Source organism: Podarcis erhardii (assembly GCF_964252035.2).
Source record: "Podarcis erhardii genome assembly, chromosome: 14".
NCBI classification, from domain to species: domain Eukaryota; kingdom Metazoa; phylum Chordata; class Lepidosauria; order Squamata; family Lacertidae; genus Podarcis; species Podarcis erhardii.
Genome location: NC_138503.1, coordinates 52,657,321 through 52,673,972, shown reverse-complemented (window position 1 = coordinate 52,673,972; position 16,652 = coordinate 52,657,321). Strand labels below are relative to the sequence as shown.

General features: G+C 43.9%; 1 protein-coding gene across 6 annotated transcripts in view; it reads right to left on the bottom strand.

Moving 5' to 3' along the window:
- Positions 1 to 16,652, bottom strand: part of SDK1 (sidekick cell adhesion molecule 1) — a 595,311-nt gene that overhangs the window by 116,826 nt on the left and 461,833 nt on the right. For all 6 annotated transcript variants that reach the window (XM_081839463.1, XM_081839466.1, XM_081839467.1 and 3 more), the window contains exons 23-25: positions 7,247 to 7,356; positions 3,069 to 3,219; positions 778 to 1,015 (exon numbers count right to left, since the gene is read on the bottom strand). In XM_081839463.1, coding sequence (XP_081695589.1) covers positions 778 to 1,015; positions 3,069 to 3,219; positions 7,247 to 7,356 — 499 coding nt within the window. The remainder of the gene's footprint in view (positions 1 to 777; positions 1,016 to 3,068; positions 3,220 to 7,246; positions 7,357 to 16,652) is intronic.

Below are 16,652 nucleotides of genomic sequence, written 5' to 3'. Positions count from 1 at the left end.
AGACTCCCTGGAAAAGACCCTGATGTTGGGAAAGATGGAGGGCGCAAGGAGAAGGGGACGACAGAGGACAAGATGGTTGGACAGTGTTCTCGAAGCTACCAGCATGAGTTTGACCAAACTGGGGAGGCAGTGGAAGACAGGAGTGCCTGGCGTGCTCTGGTCCAGGGGGTCACGAAGAGTCGAACACGACTAAATGACTAAACAACAACAACAACAAATCCAATGTCAGCTTGCATTGGGCCCAGGCTACTTGAAAGATCATGTCTCCCTGTATGAACTTGCCTGGGTGCTAAGATCCTCAGATAAGCATCTTCTCTCAGTCCCATCAACACACTTAGTAGCCACACAAGAGACAGAGAGAATGCATTTTCTGTGGCTGCTCCCAAATGGTGAGATTTCCTTCCAAGGGAGAATAGACTGGCTCCCTTTTTTCCATCCCTCTGCCAGCAGGCTAAGACCCTCATTTTCAGACAGGTCTTTAGAAACTGAAGTGCAGACTGTGCTGACCACTGGGCTCTGTCAGGGCAAACTGTACTCTAATGCTGGTTCTAAGCGTGCTTTAATGTATTGTAACCATTGTTTTCATGTCATCTAATTACTTTGTACTTCATAACAATGTCTTTAAACAGTGGGAGCAGCCACGAATTCCAGCTTGGGAGAAAGGCAGGATAAAAATACATTAAACAAGCCAGCAGCAGGCCAGTGTAAAATCAGAAGGAAAAGCAGATATCATTTTAGGAGTTTAGCGATCACCGAGAGTCGTCCCACACAACCTACCTGACTCCCGCGTGCGACCTCGCATCACCTCGCTCCAGGGTCCTGCCCCAATGGCGTTGAAAGCTTGGATCTGCAGCTCGTATTCTGTCCACTCCTCTAGATCCTCGATGGTGTGCTCCCTCTCCAACCGATCATTGATTACCTTTGTCAGTATAATAGGCTGCACATCCACACACCAGTATTTGATCCTGTAACCCACTGACTCTGGGTTCCCATTGTACTGGGAGTCAGGCAATGGCTGGACATGGAGGAAAAGGGTGGCATGTTAGTGATGGGCAAGATGGAGGTTTAAAAGCGCAGGGTGTGGTCTTCTGTGACATTTGTTACCCACATTGGGTCAGATCTTTCAATTGGCACAAACAGGAGGAAACACCATATACTAACAGCCCTTTTATTCTCCAAGTATGGATCCCGAGGGAGGTATCTGGAAGGTTTTGGTTTTTTAGGGGGGGTTGCAGGAATTTAGGGGGGAAACCCAAGAACACCCTAATGAGGAGTGAGAGTGCTCAGTGACCAAAGAATGTTGAATGTTCATTGACAGGCGGACACCGCCCCTCCCCTCCCAAAAGGAGCACATGAGGGAGAGGTGGAATGAAATGGAATATTCTGGAACAGGGCACAGCTAACTGGCTGGCTGGCACCTGAACAGGAACATGTCATACTGTCATATTCTGTTCACTTGTGGACTGTGAACATTGAACTTGGCACCAGCACAGTCGTACCTTGGATCTTGAATGACTTGGCTCCTGAACAAATTGGCTCCCAGATGATCGAAACCCGGAAGTGAGTGTTCCGGTTTTCAAATGTTATTTTGGAGGCCGAATGTCTGACGGGGCTCCCGCAGCTTCCTGGAGCCAATCAGAAGCCATGCTTGGGGTTTCCAACGTTTTGGAAGTTGAACGGACTTCCAGAACTGATTCCAGAACTGTATGCATTTAGGGCCTTGGTGTTAAGGCTGCAGTGGCCAGCCCTGGAATGGATCAGTCATGTCCATATCTACTTCAGTGGAAGGGGAATGATGAGAAGGGGAGCAGAAAACTCCTCTAATCCCAACCCTGCACAGGATCAGCTCAACATTGCCACAACTTGCAAGCGCGTTGCAGATAGGCAGATCTGTCTTTGCTCCTCAGCTCAGGAAGCACAGAATATTCTCCTTTCTTCCTTCTTTCTTTTTTGTCTCATTGGCCCATAAATGAGGCTTTAATTCATGGGTGTAAAAATCTCCGGAGCTGATAGTTCTTTCTGGACCATTATCAGAGATGCACAAATGGCCAGCAACAATATTAATGCAGTTAATTGCAAAGTCACATGATACGCCCCTTTCATCTTTGCCTGCCTCGCTGGCTCTCTGCCCATTCATCCATCTTCTCTGCTTACAATAACTTCCCGCCTCTTTGACTGGGATCCAAAGAGCTACTTTCGGCACACACCCAAAGGTTGGGTGTACCTGGCAGGATCTGCAGCTTGTTCTCCCTTGAGCAGCAAGCTCCCAAGACCAGATGCCAAATACGAGCAGACACTTATTCCCTGTTGTTATAGGAATGCCCTGATGACTTGGAGAATTCAAAGGGGTTCTGAGCATTCAGGAAACGTATGCACAGAACGTTTTCCTGATTGCCAGACGAGCTGCAGCAGTTCCCATCTTACATAAGAACCTCTGGGAGCATCCACTGGGTGCTGAAAAGATAACCAGGAAGAAATATCCTTGGGAAGGCTATTTGGAGTGGAATAGCAGAGGAAATTGGAATAATTGAATGGATTTCAGTCAGATAGGCTGAGGGGTGGGTATAGCAGTCAAAGCCACATGATAAATTCATTTATCAATGGCCCTGCAATTTATCACCCGATTCCAGAGTTAATCACTTAGCTCTGCAATCTATCACATGGATATAACCTCCACATTGGCACTGTTTCCCTCTGTGTAGGGGGAAAAAAATCTCTTTGCAATTTCAGTAACTTAGGATGAAAGTGGCTACACAATGAACCGAATTTCATGGCATTTCTTCAGAAACACATCAACATAAACAAACAAGAGGCAGCATCTGGTCTATTCCAATTATATCATATTTATAATTCCTTGCTATGCTTTTATTGTTTGGTCCATTAGTGAGCACATCCTATTCTGGTATATAGCCAGAAATGTGGAGCTTCAGATGTGACCGCAGTGCTTGGGAAAAAGGAAATAAATGGCTTTCTCTGGAAAAGTCATTTGTGAGTTTTGGACTCCTTGCCTAAGGGAAAAGTTTGAATGTTGTTCCTCCTCCTGCGCTGTCTTGTTACGATCAACTTACCACCCAGCGGACCCACAAGCTGGTCTCACTGGCTGTGCGCACAGTCACACTCCCTGGCGCAACGTCTGGCGGTGCCTGGAGAGTTTGGATGACGCGTGACGGCTGGCTGAGCGGACTTTGCCCGACCACATTCACCTGCCTCATCCTGAACCTGAAGGACACAGAGAGGAACAAACAGAAAGTGTACAGGAAGATTTAGAAGAGCCACGTAGGGTTGAAAACAGAACCTCTGGAAATCCTTCTTCATCAAACTGATTTTTTTTAAGTGACTAACAGCAGCATTGGTCAAAGATAAATGGCAGGTGACATATGTTCCTTGCTCTGCTACAACTGTGAGATTTTCAAGGGGCAAATAGATTCTTTTTGATCAGATAACTCAGACTGAAAGAATGATAATGACAGCCCACTGAGCAGGTCAAAAAACATATACTGGAAAGTGCAATATAAGAAAATGGCAGATTTCTTGTTTGGGCTTTCAAGTAATTACAGAAATTTTAGTTTCTAAAATTTCACTCCCAACATGCCACCAACTGTGGCCAAGGTTTGTTCTTGGCTTATGGTTTGTTGGAGCAAAACTAAACAGGATTCCTAGTTGGGATGACATGCTGAGCCAGAGGTCATGGTTTGTTTCCCCTCAGCACCTGAATATTTCCCTGTTTCATTCTTCATTATTTCATTCTTTATTACAGTTTCACACGAAGACCAAACAGCATCTAAAAATGAACAAGGGTGAGTTTGACTCTCAGCCTCCCTGATTAAAATTTGTTCTCCCCAATTAGAACCGGCCATCATTACCTAAAGCTTTAGTTGGTTAACCCACTGATTAAACCAATTAGAGGTTGCTTCCCTTCTCTTTGCAAATGTGGCTATCACATCGAGTTGAATCCAGAAAGAAGCAACCGTATCCTTAAATCCATTTAGGTTTGAGCAACTTTCTCTGGAATGAGTCCATTGCCAAAGACTTCCCTAATGATCCCTGCCCAAACACCACTGATGTGGAACAAATAGCTTGCCTTTGATGCAAGATTTCCAAATATGAACACTTGGATCAAAACCAATCCCATTTGTTCCAAATTATGACAGCAATCACTCCTCCTTGTGATGGCACCAGTTTTAGAAAAGGCATTAGAGGTGCATACGGCCATCATAACAAAAGAGACAGGAGATAATGTCCATTCAGGCTTCCTTGTGCTAACACGTTAGCTGCTCAACTTGTCCCTGCTGACTGCTGGCTTTCTGGCATTAAAAGACTGGGATTGAAGAAAGGTTGTGCGAGCTTGTGTAATGCCATTAGTCTATCTGCTCAGATCTCGTTAAGGAAGTGCATTAAAGGAAAATGCATTAAGCAAAACAACACCATTAATTTCCCAAACTCTGACAGGGCACAGTACAAAAGAAGCACATTTGACAAAGATGCAGTCTAAGTCCAATAATTAGTGCTTTCTATTCCCTCCCACCTTTTCATCATGTAGGAATGCCGTGCCAAGACCTGGCAAGATGATGGAGCTGATAAGCCCAAGTGGCATTTGGGAGACGCGACTCATTTCATCATCTTATGGACACTCACACAATAGCTTCAGAGGGCTCAAAAGGATGGCGAATGTGAGGGAAGAAATTCAGTTTGGAGATCAATTTGCAAAAGCGTAATGGATGGATCAGAGCAGACTCTTACGTTGGGTTAGCTAGTGTCGTATAATGGACTTCTCATCAAGCAATGCACCCAGGTAGCATTGCCAGCAGCTGTCCCCCTGCCTGCCCACCCTCCTGTCCTGCTCCTGTGTGGCAATCTGATACAGGGAAATGAAGCAGGAACAGCTTTTAAGTATGATAAGCAAGTAGGTCAGTCAGAGCTATTCCCCAGCATATTCCTTCATGCCTGTTCCCAGGTGACATTATTCAGTTGGTCTCATAAACATCCAAAAGTGCTGTTAACGCAATCTATTATGATGATGAAAAATTTCACCCAACTTCAACTCAAAGGCTGGGGCTACAGAGCCAAGGAAATGCATATGCATTACTGTAAAAGTAGCAAAGGTGTCGAGCTGGAATGAAATAAGCCAGAAAGAAAGGCTGTTTCTATTTTCTGGTGCTCGCTTGTTCCTTACAAAGAAGTGCTCCATTTTCCTCTACGGAGAACTCTCTCACCACTTCTGTCCCAACACTTACCTTTATCAGAAGCATATATGAATGCAGCAGATGACTTATATAAATAACTGAATCTGGTCAAACATACACCAGGCCTATTTTCTGAATCATGGGAACGTGACTCACAGAGCAACTGCTGCTAAAAACTCCTCCACTCAAGGATCTCAGAATGCTTTTAGGCAACAATGTTCTATTGTGAAGAGTACTTGCTAAAATAGCAACATTACAGACCTTTGCCCTTGTTCCTCGCCATTTGATATAACTTATTTAGACCGAAATGCCTTGTCAAGAGGGACACATTAAGTTGATGCTGAGGAATAAGTACGAACAAGGGAAATGCTATCAGCAACCTTATGGCATTTGCAAATACTTTGCAGAGACTCTCTTAGATCAGAAACAACCAAAAAAGCCCATGGCACTTTAAGTCCTAACACATTTATTGTGAAATAAACAATGGTGGCTGAGAGGCAGGAGGTGAGAAGGGAAGTGAGGCTGATGAAAGTGCCACTGGTTGCCTGCTTTTGTGGTGCCACGCTAATATGCAGCTAACCTTCTATGTAATTTTTTCCAAATGTCATTTTATATTGAAATACGTAATAATATAATTTTATATTGAAATGGTGAGGTTATTTAAAAGTAAATGCGCTGGACTGTTTGATTTGCATTTATCTGTCTACGTGGTGAAAGTGCAGCCTGCCCTTTGATGTAAAGACATTTCGAGGACAAAAATTAAGGCAAAAACAAATATACCGTATTTTTCGCCCCATAGGATGCACCGCCCCATAGGACGCACCTAGTTGTTTTTTTTTTGGGGGGGGGAATAAAGAATTTTTCCCCCAGGTGCGGGGCTGATGCAGGGGAAGCCCGAGCTTCCCCCGACCCCAGCCCCGAGAACAGCCTGCTATCCACAGGCCTAGGGAGCCCGGCAGGAAGTCGCCCCTGTCTCCCCAGGCTTGCGGAGAGCTGTGCGAAGCTCGGGCGCCCTCGACAGCACGCCCCAGGCTTCGGAATGCAGGCAGCTCTGCGCAACCCTTCGGAGACCGGCGCGACTTCGCACCAGGCTCCCTAGGGTTGCACAGAGCTGCGCAAAGCCCGGGACTGCAGGCAGCTCTGAGCAACCCTCGGGAGACCGGCGCGAAGTTGCGCCGGTCTCCCAAGGGTTGCACAGAGCTGCCTGAAGCCTGCATTCATTTTTGGAGGGGAAAAAGTGCATCCTATAGGGCGAAAAATACGGTGGTAAACAAGAGATTAAAAAGCAGCAACAATAAACAAAGCAGCAGTTTAAAAGTGTTTCCACCCCAGTTTTGCACCAAAGCTTTTGCTTGTTTTGTTTTTTTACCAAAGTCTGGGAATAATGCCACTCAGGCACCAACCAGACCCAGACCTGCTTAGCTTCAGAAAAGTTATTGCTCCTTAAATCCGCATTTCTGGGGCAGCTTCACAGGCTAAGGAGGTGGAATTTTCAAATACAGTCAAAGAAGGGCAGGCAGAATTGTTAAATTAAATTAGGAGTGGGATGTCCCTCTTATTGACGGCACTTGATATTGTTGGGAGTCTTCTTTGGTTCTGCAACACCCCTGAATTCATTTAAGTAGAATGATGGGGTTGGGGTGAGAAGAAAAGAGAACTGAGTTATACTGACTTCATCCGCTGAATCAAGCCAAAGTGATATAATGAGCATTCAGCCAATTTCAGTTCAGCTTCCCCACAAACGAAACAAGATCAATTTTAATTGAACTGGTGCAACTTTTAGTCTAGACAAAATCTGCATCAGGTATGTGTTCAGTTATTCAACGGCACTATTTAGCAGTGCACTTTACATACCTTACTCCCATTGCCAGATTGATTAATTATTTTGCTATGTGAAGGTGACAATTAAAATACATCACGTGGGGTCGTTGAAGTGCAAACGCTTTCAAGGTGTAAATTTTCCTCCATCATTCCTCCCACCAGCTGCTTGCAGGCTGGGAAGCTGCCCCTCGCTGACACTTGGTAGCACGTTGGCGCAGCAATTAATTACTTGCTGTTCTCACCTGTAATGAGTATAAGGCGTGAGGTTTGGGATCTCCAGCATCTGAGCATTTGATTCTTTCTCCACTTCGCACAAAGTTATCCATTCCTCTTCCTCTCCTATAACACCAACCTGTGGATAGGATGGGAAGTTATTTTTTCCTTCATCATTTAGACAACATCGCACTTGGGAAATGTTCCTTGGAATATAGTCAGACATTCCCTTTTTCTTTTCAATGGAGAGAATCACACATTGGTTCCCTGTCTACCCCTTCACCTCCCCTTCCTCTGTTATTTCCCCTGAGTTGAATTATAATTTGTATGATCTTTGGGACGAGGACCTCTATTTAGTGCCATGAACACTGAGAGCACTAGGTTAGGTAAGTAGGTCAGGCTGAGAGTGAGTGACTGGCTCACCCAGTAAGCTTTATGGCCAAGTGAATCCTGATATCTTGTAGGTCCTAATCCAATGCTGTAACTATTACCCCACACTGATATTAGAATCCTTGACCTCTGTGCCCACTGTAGTGGGGAACAAAGACCTGCCATTCCCATTTCCCTGATCAAGACTTTTTGACCATCATTTTCAAGGCATGCTGCAAGTACAAACAAATTGCAAAACCAAAAAACGATTGTTGGCTAAAAAATGGGAAGAGGGCACCAAACTGAACAGCTGAGGGAGGGGAAACCCAGCACAAATTAAGTGACCCTGAAGTCTCAGGCAAACAAAACTCCTAAAAACGGGTGCCAGGTGGATAAGGCACTGCAAAGCCAAGGCACCCCAACTGAGGATTCATGGCTTCTGAGAGAAGGGCCTCTCCAGATGGTATCCGCCAAGAGGCCATCTTGCACAGGAGCAAGCAGTCCTTTGCAGGCAAATTAGTTATCCCATCGCCCCTTGCAGTATTCCTTTAAAAGGACACAAAACTCATGGCTACACTCCCCTTGTGAACTGCTGGCTTTCACACAACCCAGGGGAGCCATCAGTAACAATGCTTGATGGTACCACAAGCCCAGTAAGTGGTAGTTTGAGCAAGAAACCAAGCATCGGTTTTTGCAGACAGAGAAAGATCCATAATCCACACAAGATCAATGATGATGGTGGAGATCCAACCCAGAGGTTGATTTCTTGTTATGAGATATGGGATAACATGGAACGTTCTGACTTCCAGCATGGGCTGTTGTTTCAAGGCGCCTCTCACCAGGGAGTAACTCACAAAAACTCAAGGAGTCAGTAATGTTTTATGACTACATGCAAAGCCATATTAAATGTCAAGATTATCCAGTCCACGAGGGACTTTGGGTTCTTAGCATTTAGCTTATTTTCTTCACACATTACATTATTTTATGAAACCATCCCTGGGCTATAAGTGCAACCGTGCTCCCGCCCCTGATTTTGCAACTGTCAAATTTCATATAAATTTCCATAGTAAACTTTGCAAAAACATGCATTTTATTTGTTCATGGTAGCATAATTTCTTTTCTTTTCTTTTTGTTATCTTGTTTGTACTGTTCATATGTTTTGAGTGCCCTGGAAGAAGGATTTTTCTAGAATACACTGGGTATGCAATAAATCACATTTCTAGCACTGGAAATATAGAAGAGGACTTGCAGAAAAACAGAGGTAGGTCAGAAAAGTAGGTAGATCCAGGGTGCCTATCCTTGCCTGTTGAACAAATAAAAAATAAAAATGTCCACATGCTTCTAGCTGAGAGCGCTAGAACCTTTAAAAATAAAAAAAATAACTCAAACACTCGGGAGTTTGCTTCAGTGTCTGGAATCTGCATTGGACACTACCTCCTGCACTTTGCAGAGTGAAATTTTTTTTGCATCCATTTCCAGAGCTCAGGGATATTGGAGGATCATGCTTCTGTGCAAAGATCTGAAATGGAACAAAAGCCGAAGAACAAAGGAGCTTTAGATATCCCTGCTGGCTAAGCAGCTTGGAGACTATGCAGCGCTTTGTATTAATTAGCCACTGTAAGTGGCCAACAGCCAGCTCAGCAAAGCCCATCTGCAAGAACTGCGCCAGCAGGGTCAGAGCGCTAATAGGGATTTGAAGCATTTCTTCCCCCATGGCACCTTTAGGGGAGAGGGCTGGGCACTCTTAAAGAGGAAGAGATGGGAAAGAAGGCAGCAATGGCCGAGGTCTTAAAACAGCGGGAAGGATACAGCAGGCTAAAAAATTTACAGCAATAAACAGTTGCCGCCAACTTATTGCAGCAACAACACATTCGCAAAAAAAAACCCACAGCGATCCTCCCACAGTTAAGAAAATGGGTCCGGAAAGTGACATGCAGCTTGAATTTCCACTGCTAAATTGAAAGCCATTTTCTATAGATGCAGGTAGGGCATCCCCCTGATGAAAGCCCTATTTGACAGGCATTGGCAATTAGAGTGGTGAGCACATTCGGTTTCATAAGAGGAGTGCCACTCAGAGCTGTTTTGGGTCTAGGTCTCTTTGGCTCCCTTTGCCCATCTTTCTCGTCATCATGACAATTTCAATCTTTAGCTGAAGCTCCACCTTAACTAATTAAATTGAAAGGTTTCTACCCCACCTTTCATTCAGATGATCCTTGAGGTAGCTTGCAACAGATGGCAATGCTATAGAATGCAATAATATAGAATGAAGAAACAACAGACACTTGCAGGCCTTAAGAGTCTACAGCTCTGCAGTCCCGGGGCAACTTGCTGCTAGAGCAGTTCTTTCTGCCAGGGAGGGGACAAAATGAAAGGCTGCCCATCTCCCTGCTGTGCTCTTCCTACTGCAATCCACAAAAATCAACGAGGTACCTGGGAAATCCATGATGAGAAAGAAAGATGGGAAGCTGCCTTGTACTGAGTCAGACCATTGATCCATCTATCTCAGCAAAGGGGACAGGTGGGTTTCCGTTCCAGTCCTACCTGGGGACGCCAGAGATCAGGAGCAGGAATACGTCACAGCAAAGGAGTGCAACCCCACAGTGGCCCTTAGTGGCTGTGGGGAAGCCCCAATGTCCTTCTATGTGTGCCTCCTCCTCAAGAGGTCTGGAGGGTGGCAACACGAGAATGGGGCCTTCTGTGCAGTGCCTCCCCGCCTGTGGAATGCTCTCCCCAGGGAAGTACACCTGAGGCCTTCCTTATACACCTTTAGGTGCCAGGCAAAAAACGTTCCATTTTTAATCAGGCCTTTGGTTGTTTTGATTGACATTTTATGTCCTTTTGAAACGTGGTTTTTTTGTGGGCGGTGGGTGGTGAGTGGGTATTGCTATATTGTGGTTTAATGTTTTGATTTTGTTCTGCGAACCACCCCGAGACCTCTGGATATAGGGCAGTATATAAATTCAATAAATAAGTGAAGAAAAATAAAATGACAGAAAGGTGGGCTAGAAATGGAATAATGCAAAGATAAACGCAATAGACTGTCAGGGCTCAGGTCAGGTGTAGGGCAGCAAAAACCCCCCAAAAAACAGATCTCCAGAACTTAGTAAAGTTAACTCTTTCTTCAAAGTGAAACAGAAGCACTCTTATCTAGTGGCCCCAGCAACCCTTCTCTGCAGATCTTGCCTGGAGGAGGCAGGAGTGAGGACTCAATGCCTTGCCTTCTCATTACCTACTAATGCTACTCCTTCCCTGGGTCTTTCCCAAGCAGTCTCAAACTATGCCTGCGAACAACTGATTTCAGCCCACTTCATTTCCCTGTGTGCCCTGGGAGACCAAGGGGATGGGGAGAAGCCTGGCTTCTGCAGCAGGAGGGGGAGACTTCTGGGCTTCAGTGTTCTGGCCCCACACCTCTCCAGACCCCTCTTCTGCCTCAGAGTCTGAACTGTCCTCTGCCCTGACTCTTCCTGCTCACTAAACCCTGTTACCTCCTCTGCATATGACTCTTCCTCCTCACCAATCCTCTGCATCCAGCCAGTCCGTGGCGTAGACTATCAGTGTCCATGGTATTTCTCAAAGTAATATAAAACAAATCAAAAAGCAGGAAAAGAAAAGAGAAGGCATCATGCAGTGAGGAGCTTACAGTAGGAAATGGGGAGGTGAGCAGCTTTCTGAATGTTACTCTTTAAACAATTTACACTCATGGAGCAACAAATGGGAAAGCACCAAGAAAGGATGTCCCGAGTGAGTCTTCAAGCCAGAGCACAGCTTTCAATCATTAAAGAAGATGATTGGTAAGGTCTCAGAGGGGACGGCTGACTCAGGTTATGCCTGGCATATGAGAAGATTCCTCCTTGAAAAGCCAGCTGGATGACAGGTGGCCTGCTACCTGCTTGGGGGCCTGGGAGGCCATAGATAGAATGGCTGCAGTCCAGAGACAATAATTATATCTCTCTCTTGCCTGGAAATTGCTGAACGTTGTTTTATAATGGAGACGGGGGGGGGGGGGAATGCAACTGAGCACTTTGCCTTCTCTCAGTAGAGATAGCAAGCAAGAATCCAGAACAGAGTTAAATCGGTTTCCCAGTCAATGGAGGAACTCACTGCCCAATAGACATGGAGAGTTAGTAGAAGCTTGGGATGGGCTCCTGGGTGTTTCCCACCAGGTCCCTGAGAAGCCTCATCTTTTTTTTAAGGGGTAGCATCTCAGCTCCTTTCTTCCCACAGAAGCAAAGGGCTCTCCAGCTCTACTGCAAAGTGCTCTATAGCTAAGCTGTACCAGGAGATGCTCAGATATCTGGAGGGTGGTTCATTGGTGTTTGTGGACTGCAGCAGAAGTGAGCATAGGAAGAAACCATCTCAAGATCTCACCCCATGCCGTCTGTATATTTCATTCTCCCAGCAACCCAAGGCATAACTCCATGTTGCATGGGAATTCCATGAGCAGGAAGATAGATGGCATGCTGCCTCAGTATGAGTCAGAACAACGGTCCATCTAGCTCAGTATTTTCTATGCTAATTAGGAGCAGCTCTTCAGGCTTTCAAAAGCAAAAGGGGTGATCCTTCCCATTCCTACAGGGAGATGCCAGAGATTGGGAGCAGGAACACTTTGCTTGTGTACCCCACGCACTAGCCACAGACTTCGCCTACAACCCCCCCCCCCAAGTTCAGCTGTGAGCTATATTGCCTTAATTAAAGGCTAATAAAGCCCTGGTCCTTTCATCTGACAGCCCTTACGTTGGATGGGATAGAAATGTAATAAGCAATTAAACCCTTGCCTACAAGCATAATTGATTCAATACACCAATCTGGCAAAAATACTGTGTGCATTTCAAATACCTCTCCGCTAAGGCTGACAAAATCTTATTTAGAAAGTAACAAAAAGAAGGTATAGAAGTATAAGGTGCAAGGCCTAATCCTATCATCCATTTCGGCATGTATACATATTCGAGGTTTGTGATCTCAAAATTCTCCTAACACAATCTCATGCCAAATGGACATTCCTGAAAATAAATGTTTAGCTTATGGCAAGACCCACAATATCTAATACATTTCTCAAGCACAGAAAGATCAAATATAAGGCATGAACATTTCTTTCTTAGCCTCAATAACTGCAGCCTTACATCAAGATCTTTATAAAAATCAATGAGAAGTTTCATGTAAGCCAAAAGCATTTTCTCCCCAAGAAAACTTATAAAGACATTCCTTTTACACCAGATGTGTGAAACCTCACTTGAATCTGAAGTAATTGGTGCTCACAATACGGTAAATCGACCTTGAAAAATTCAGCTTGCCCACTTGTGTCTGCATTGGTAAATTTTCATGACAGTTTTGCAAGGGCGCAGTAAATGTCCAAGAGAACACCCTTATATATTCTCCCCAGTCTGCTTGGCTTATGAACGGCATTTCCAATCTGTCTTGATCATCAATTCTTTGACGAGGATGGGATGGGAAAGGAATAAAGTTTAAAGTCAAGACAACTTTGGTAGGGAGGCAATATCCATGATGGCCAACGAGAATGGAAAGGGCAATGCAAGGAAGTCAATATCACTTTTTTATTGGAACCATTTCTCTTGGTGAGCATACGAGTTTTCGAGCTGCACAAAACTTTTCCTGTAAATGAATAAAGAAGTTTTTAAGATAAACTCTATGACAAGGTTGCAGTTGACCTGTTTAGACTACAATCCCATGCAGGCTTAATTGGGCATAAGCGCCATTGAACCCACTGCGGCTTACTTATGAGAAAACATGCGGATGATTTTACTGTTCATTTCATATATGAACTCCAAAAAAAGTGATAGTTTGCGCTCTCCTATCTTCATCAGAAACAAGTTCTACAGTATTATGATCCAAAGTATTATTATTATTATTATTATTATTATTATTATTATTATTATTATTTCACTTGGCATAATCAGAGTCTTTTTGATCAGAGGTTTGATGGCCCAGAAACTTGCAAGTATTTTAATGAACTGCTTCAAAATATGCAACACATCTGACTACCATGTAGGCAAAAGTGTGCAAGCCAGATACGGCTTTCATGCCCAAGTGAGGATCTGATGGGAAGACTGGCTGTTGCTTCCCAGCACGGTTAGGCAGAACGTAAGACATATATTCACAAGCAGTGAATGTGGTGGACATGCAGCTTTCATACATTTTCCTATGAGAAAGTATGAAGCAAACTGGACCAGTCTGATGTGGCCCTAAGGCCTAGACTTGATACAGAGGTGAAGTTGCCTTTGGCAACTCTCTGATACCAAGGGGCTGAAATCAGTTTTGGTGCAGAAATAGAAAAACTTCTCTAGGAGTCACACAAAACCAAGTGCTTGGAGAGAGGGACTATGGCCTATCACTCAGCTCAGATATGAATGCAGACTCTCAGTGAAAATCTGTAACTTTTCAAGGCAAATTTGAGACAGCATGTGGCAAAGTCAAGACCAAGCTCAGCATGGATGGGACCCGAGACTCCATGTTACTGCCAAACCCCTTGAAGCATATCCTGACCCTGCCAAGAACTGAAAAGATAAGCAGTCTGTGAGGGTTTTGGTGGGGTGTGAAAGATAAGAAAGCCCCTGAGATTTAAAAGATTTTAAAAGAAAAATGATTCCAGCCAAAGTTAATTAAATACCAGAATGAAAAGTAAGAGTCACCTCTTTTCTTTCCCAAAGACAAATGGTAATATGAAAGGTGGGAAATGTTTTCCAAGCAAGAAATGGTGATCAGCTCCTCGTCACTTTCAATGGGAAGACAATGTTTCTCCATTGTTACCCAGGCACCCTGTGTTCAGCAATAGTTCAGGCTATGTCACTGTTTTCATTATAGAGGTTTATAACTCAGTCATTTGAAATCGCTTTGGGATGAAATTTGGTACACAGCCTGTCAGCCCGGATGCAATTTTTTCCTCTTACAAAAGAGTACTTAAATCGATTCAGCTGTTTTTGATTTAAAGATCGGCAAAAGCATAAAATTGTCAGAGTCTCGGGCACTTTATTTACCAAGCTCTAAAGTGAAAACGACATCAAGAGGAGCGCCTCATACAATGGATGAATCCTAATAGCTCCGTTGACATTGAAAATCGGACTTAACCCATGGAACTAGAGAAACTCGTAGAGAAGTTTGCCAGTGCAGTCCTAAACTAAGTGCATCTGTGGCTAAGCACAACAGTCACATTTCATGGTATTTCCCAACACAATGGCAATATGTATTATGTGTTGAGCATCTTAAAAAAAACTAGATACTGTGCAGAATTCATTTAAGCACAGGCTGAGTCGAAATAAGCTTGCAGTTCAATACAGGAAAGGGCTATGTAAAGGGGCTGTTGCTCCATGGCCTAAGCCCCAGTTTGTGTACAGGGAGTGGGGGGCCGGCAATCATGCTGCATGCCAGCTGCACCAGTAGACCCACCATATCCATTAGTGCTATGGTGAACTTCCCAGTCATGCAATTCCCACCAATGTTAACCCAGCACGCAATGTTATACTGATAGCAAACAGGTCTTGCAGTTAGCGTAAGAAGCACTGGAGAAAATGCTGCCACTATATGCCAACAAAGTCAACCCCAAAGCTTGGGATGACTTCAACGCCAAAACAAAAATGGCATGATTGCATGTCCTTTGGAACAGACTTTAATAGATTCATCAAAATTTCTCTTCTGAATCTTGGGACCCTTCCCAGAGTTTGCGACAAGTTGCATGTTTTACAATAGAAATCTCTAAATACAGCTGTATAGTTTTTAACATAAATGGCCTAATTCGTTGATTTATTTTTTTAAAGAAGAGATGCCTTTGCTTTGAAATTCAGCTTTGCTTTATTATGCTGGGTTCAAGTGTACAGTCTGAGGGAGATGAAAAATTAGCACTAATAAATTTTAATAGACCTTTTAAGAAGTATGTCATATGGCTCTTCTATAAATCAAGATGATGGGATTACAAATTCAAGAACATCTTGACCTGCCATGAGGTAAGGAATTAAAAAAAAAAACGGATTCTGCTCTCACAAGAGAGGGAATAAAAATGAACAGACTTATTGGCATAAAAACGTGAGAGAATGCCCATACATAGAAAATGCAGAAAAGAAGAAAAACCAACTCATGAAGAATTTAGGATCAATTTTTGAATTTAATATGATGTTTGAGAGATGCTTGGCTGTTTCTTGACAAGCACGGATTCACTCGGAAGTTTTCATGGGGAAGCCTTGAAGAAAACACTGGGAGCTGCCATAGGTGGTTGATCTGTTGTCCTCCAGATGTGGTAAACTCCATCTTGATTCAGCCAGTGATGATGGCTGCTGCTCTCCAACAACCTCTGGAGGGTCACAGACTAAGTGCCCTCTACCAATGGCATTGAATTAGTTTACCTAATTTAGGCATTTGATGTATTTATTTTTGTACTTGATGGTTGTTTTTAAATTTTCAGATACTGTTGAAAGTTTGTTTAGTCAGTTTAAAGGTGTAGAGGTGAAGCACCTGGTCACTGGCAGAACCTGGTTGATTCCATGCATCCAAAAGGTTTTGAGGGACTTCATGTTTTCCTACATGGGAAGCTACTTTTGAAATGAAGATTCCAAAAGCAGCTTGCAATACCCTGTGTTTGGTATGTGTTTGTTTGTTAATTTTTTAAAAAACTAAACCTATCCAGAAACCCTAGCAGGCATGTCAGCTGGATGCTGGCCATATATATTTCTGACTATCACATTTCCTTCCAGGTGGCTGGGTCTTTGTAGGTGCATTGAGATTGCAATGTATCCAAAATTTGTAACCTGAAAAAAAATGTGTTCCCACTGCAATCCTGTAGCAACTTGCCTGAGAATCAGCTTCATTGAAATCAATGGGACTTACTTCTGAGTAGACTAAGCTCAAGCTGTTTGTCTTATTGACAAACATTTGACTATCAACAAACTTCCTCAGATGTTCTGCCAGAAGAGGAACTTCCAAATTCACTTCAAATTTTGCTTCGGGCAAAATCTGGTGATTGCTTAGGGATGATCTATATCCGTACAAATGGGATTATAACAACCCTTCTGAGAAATGACACTGGTTCCTATTCCGTTTTGCTTAAGGATCAACCAACAC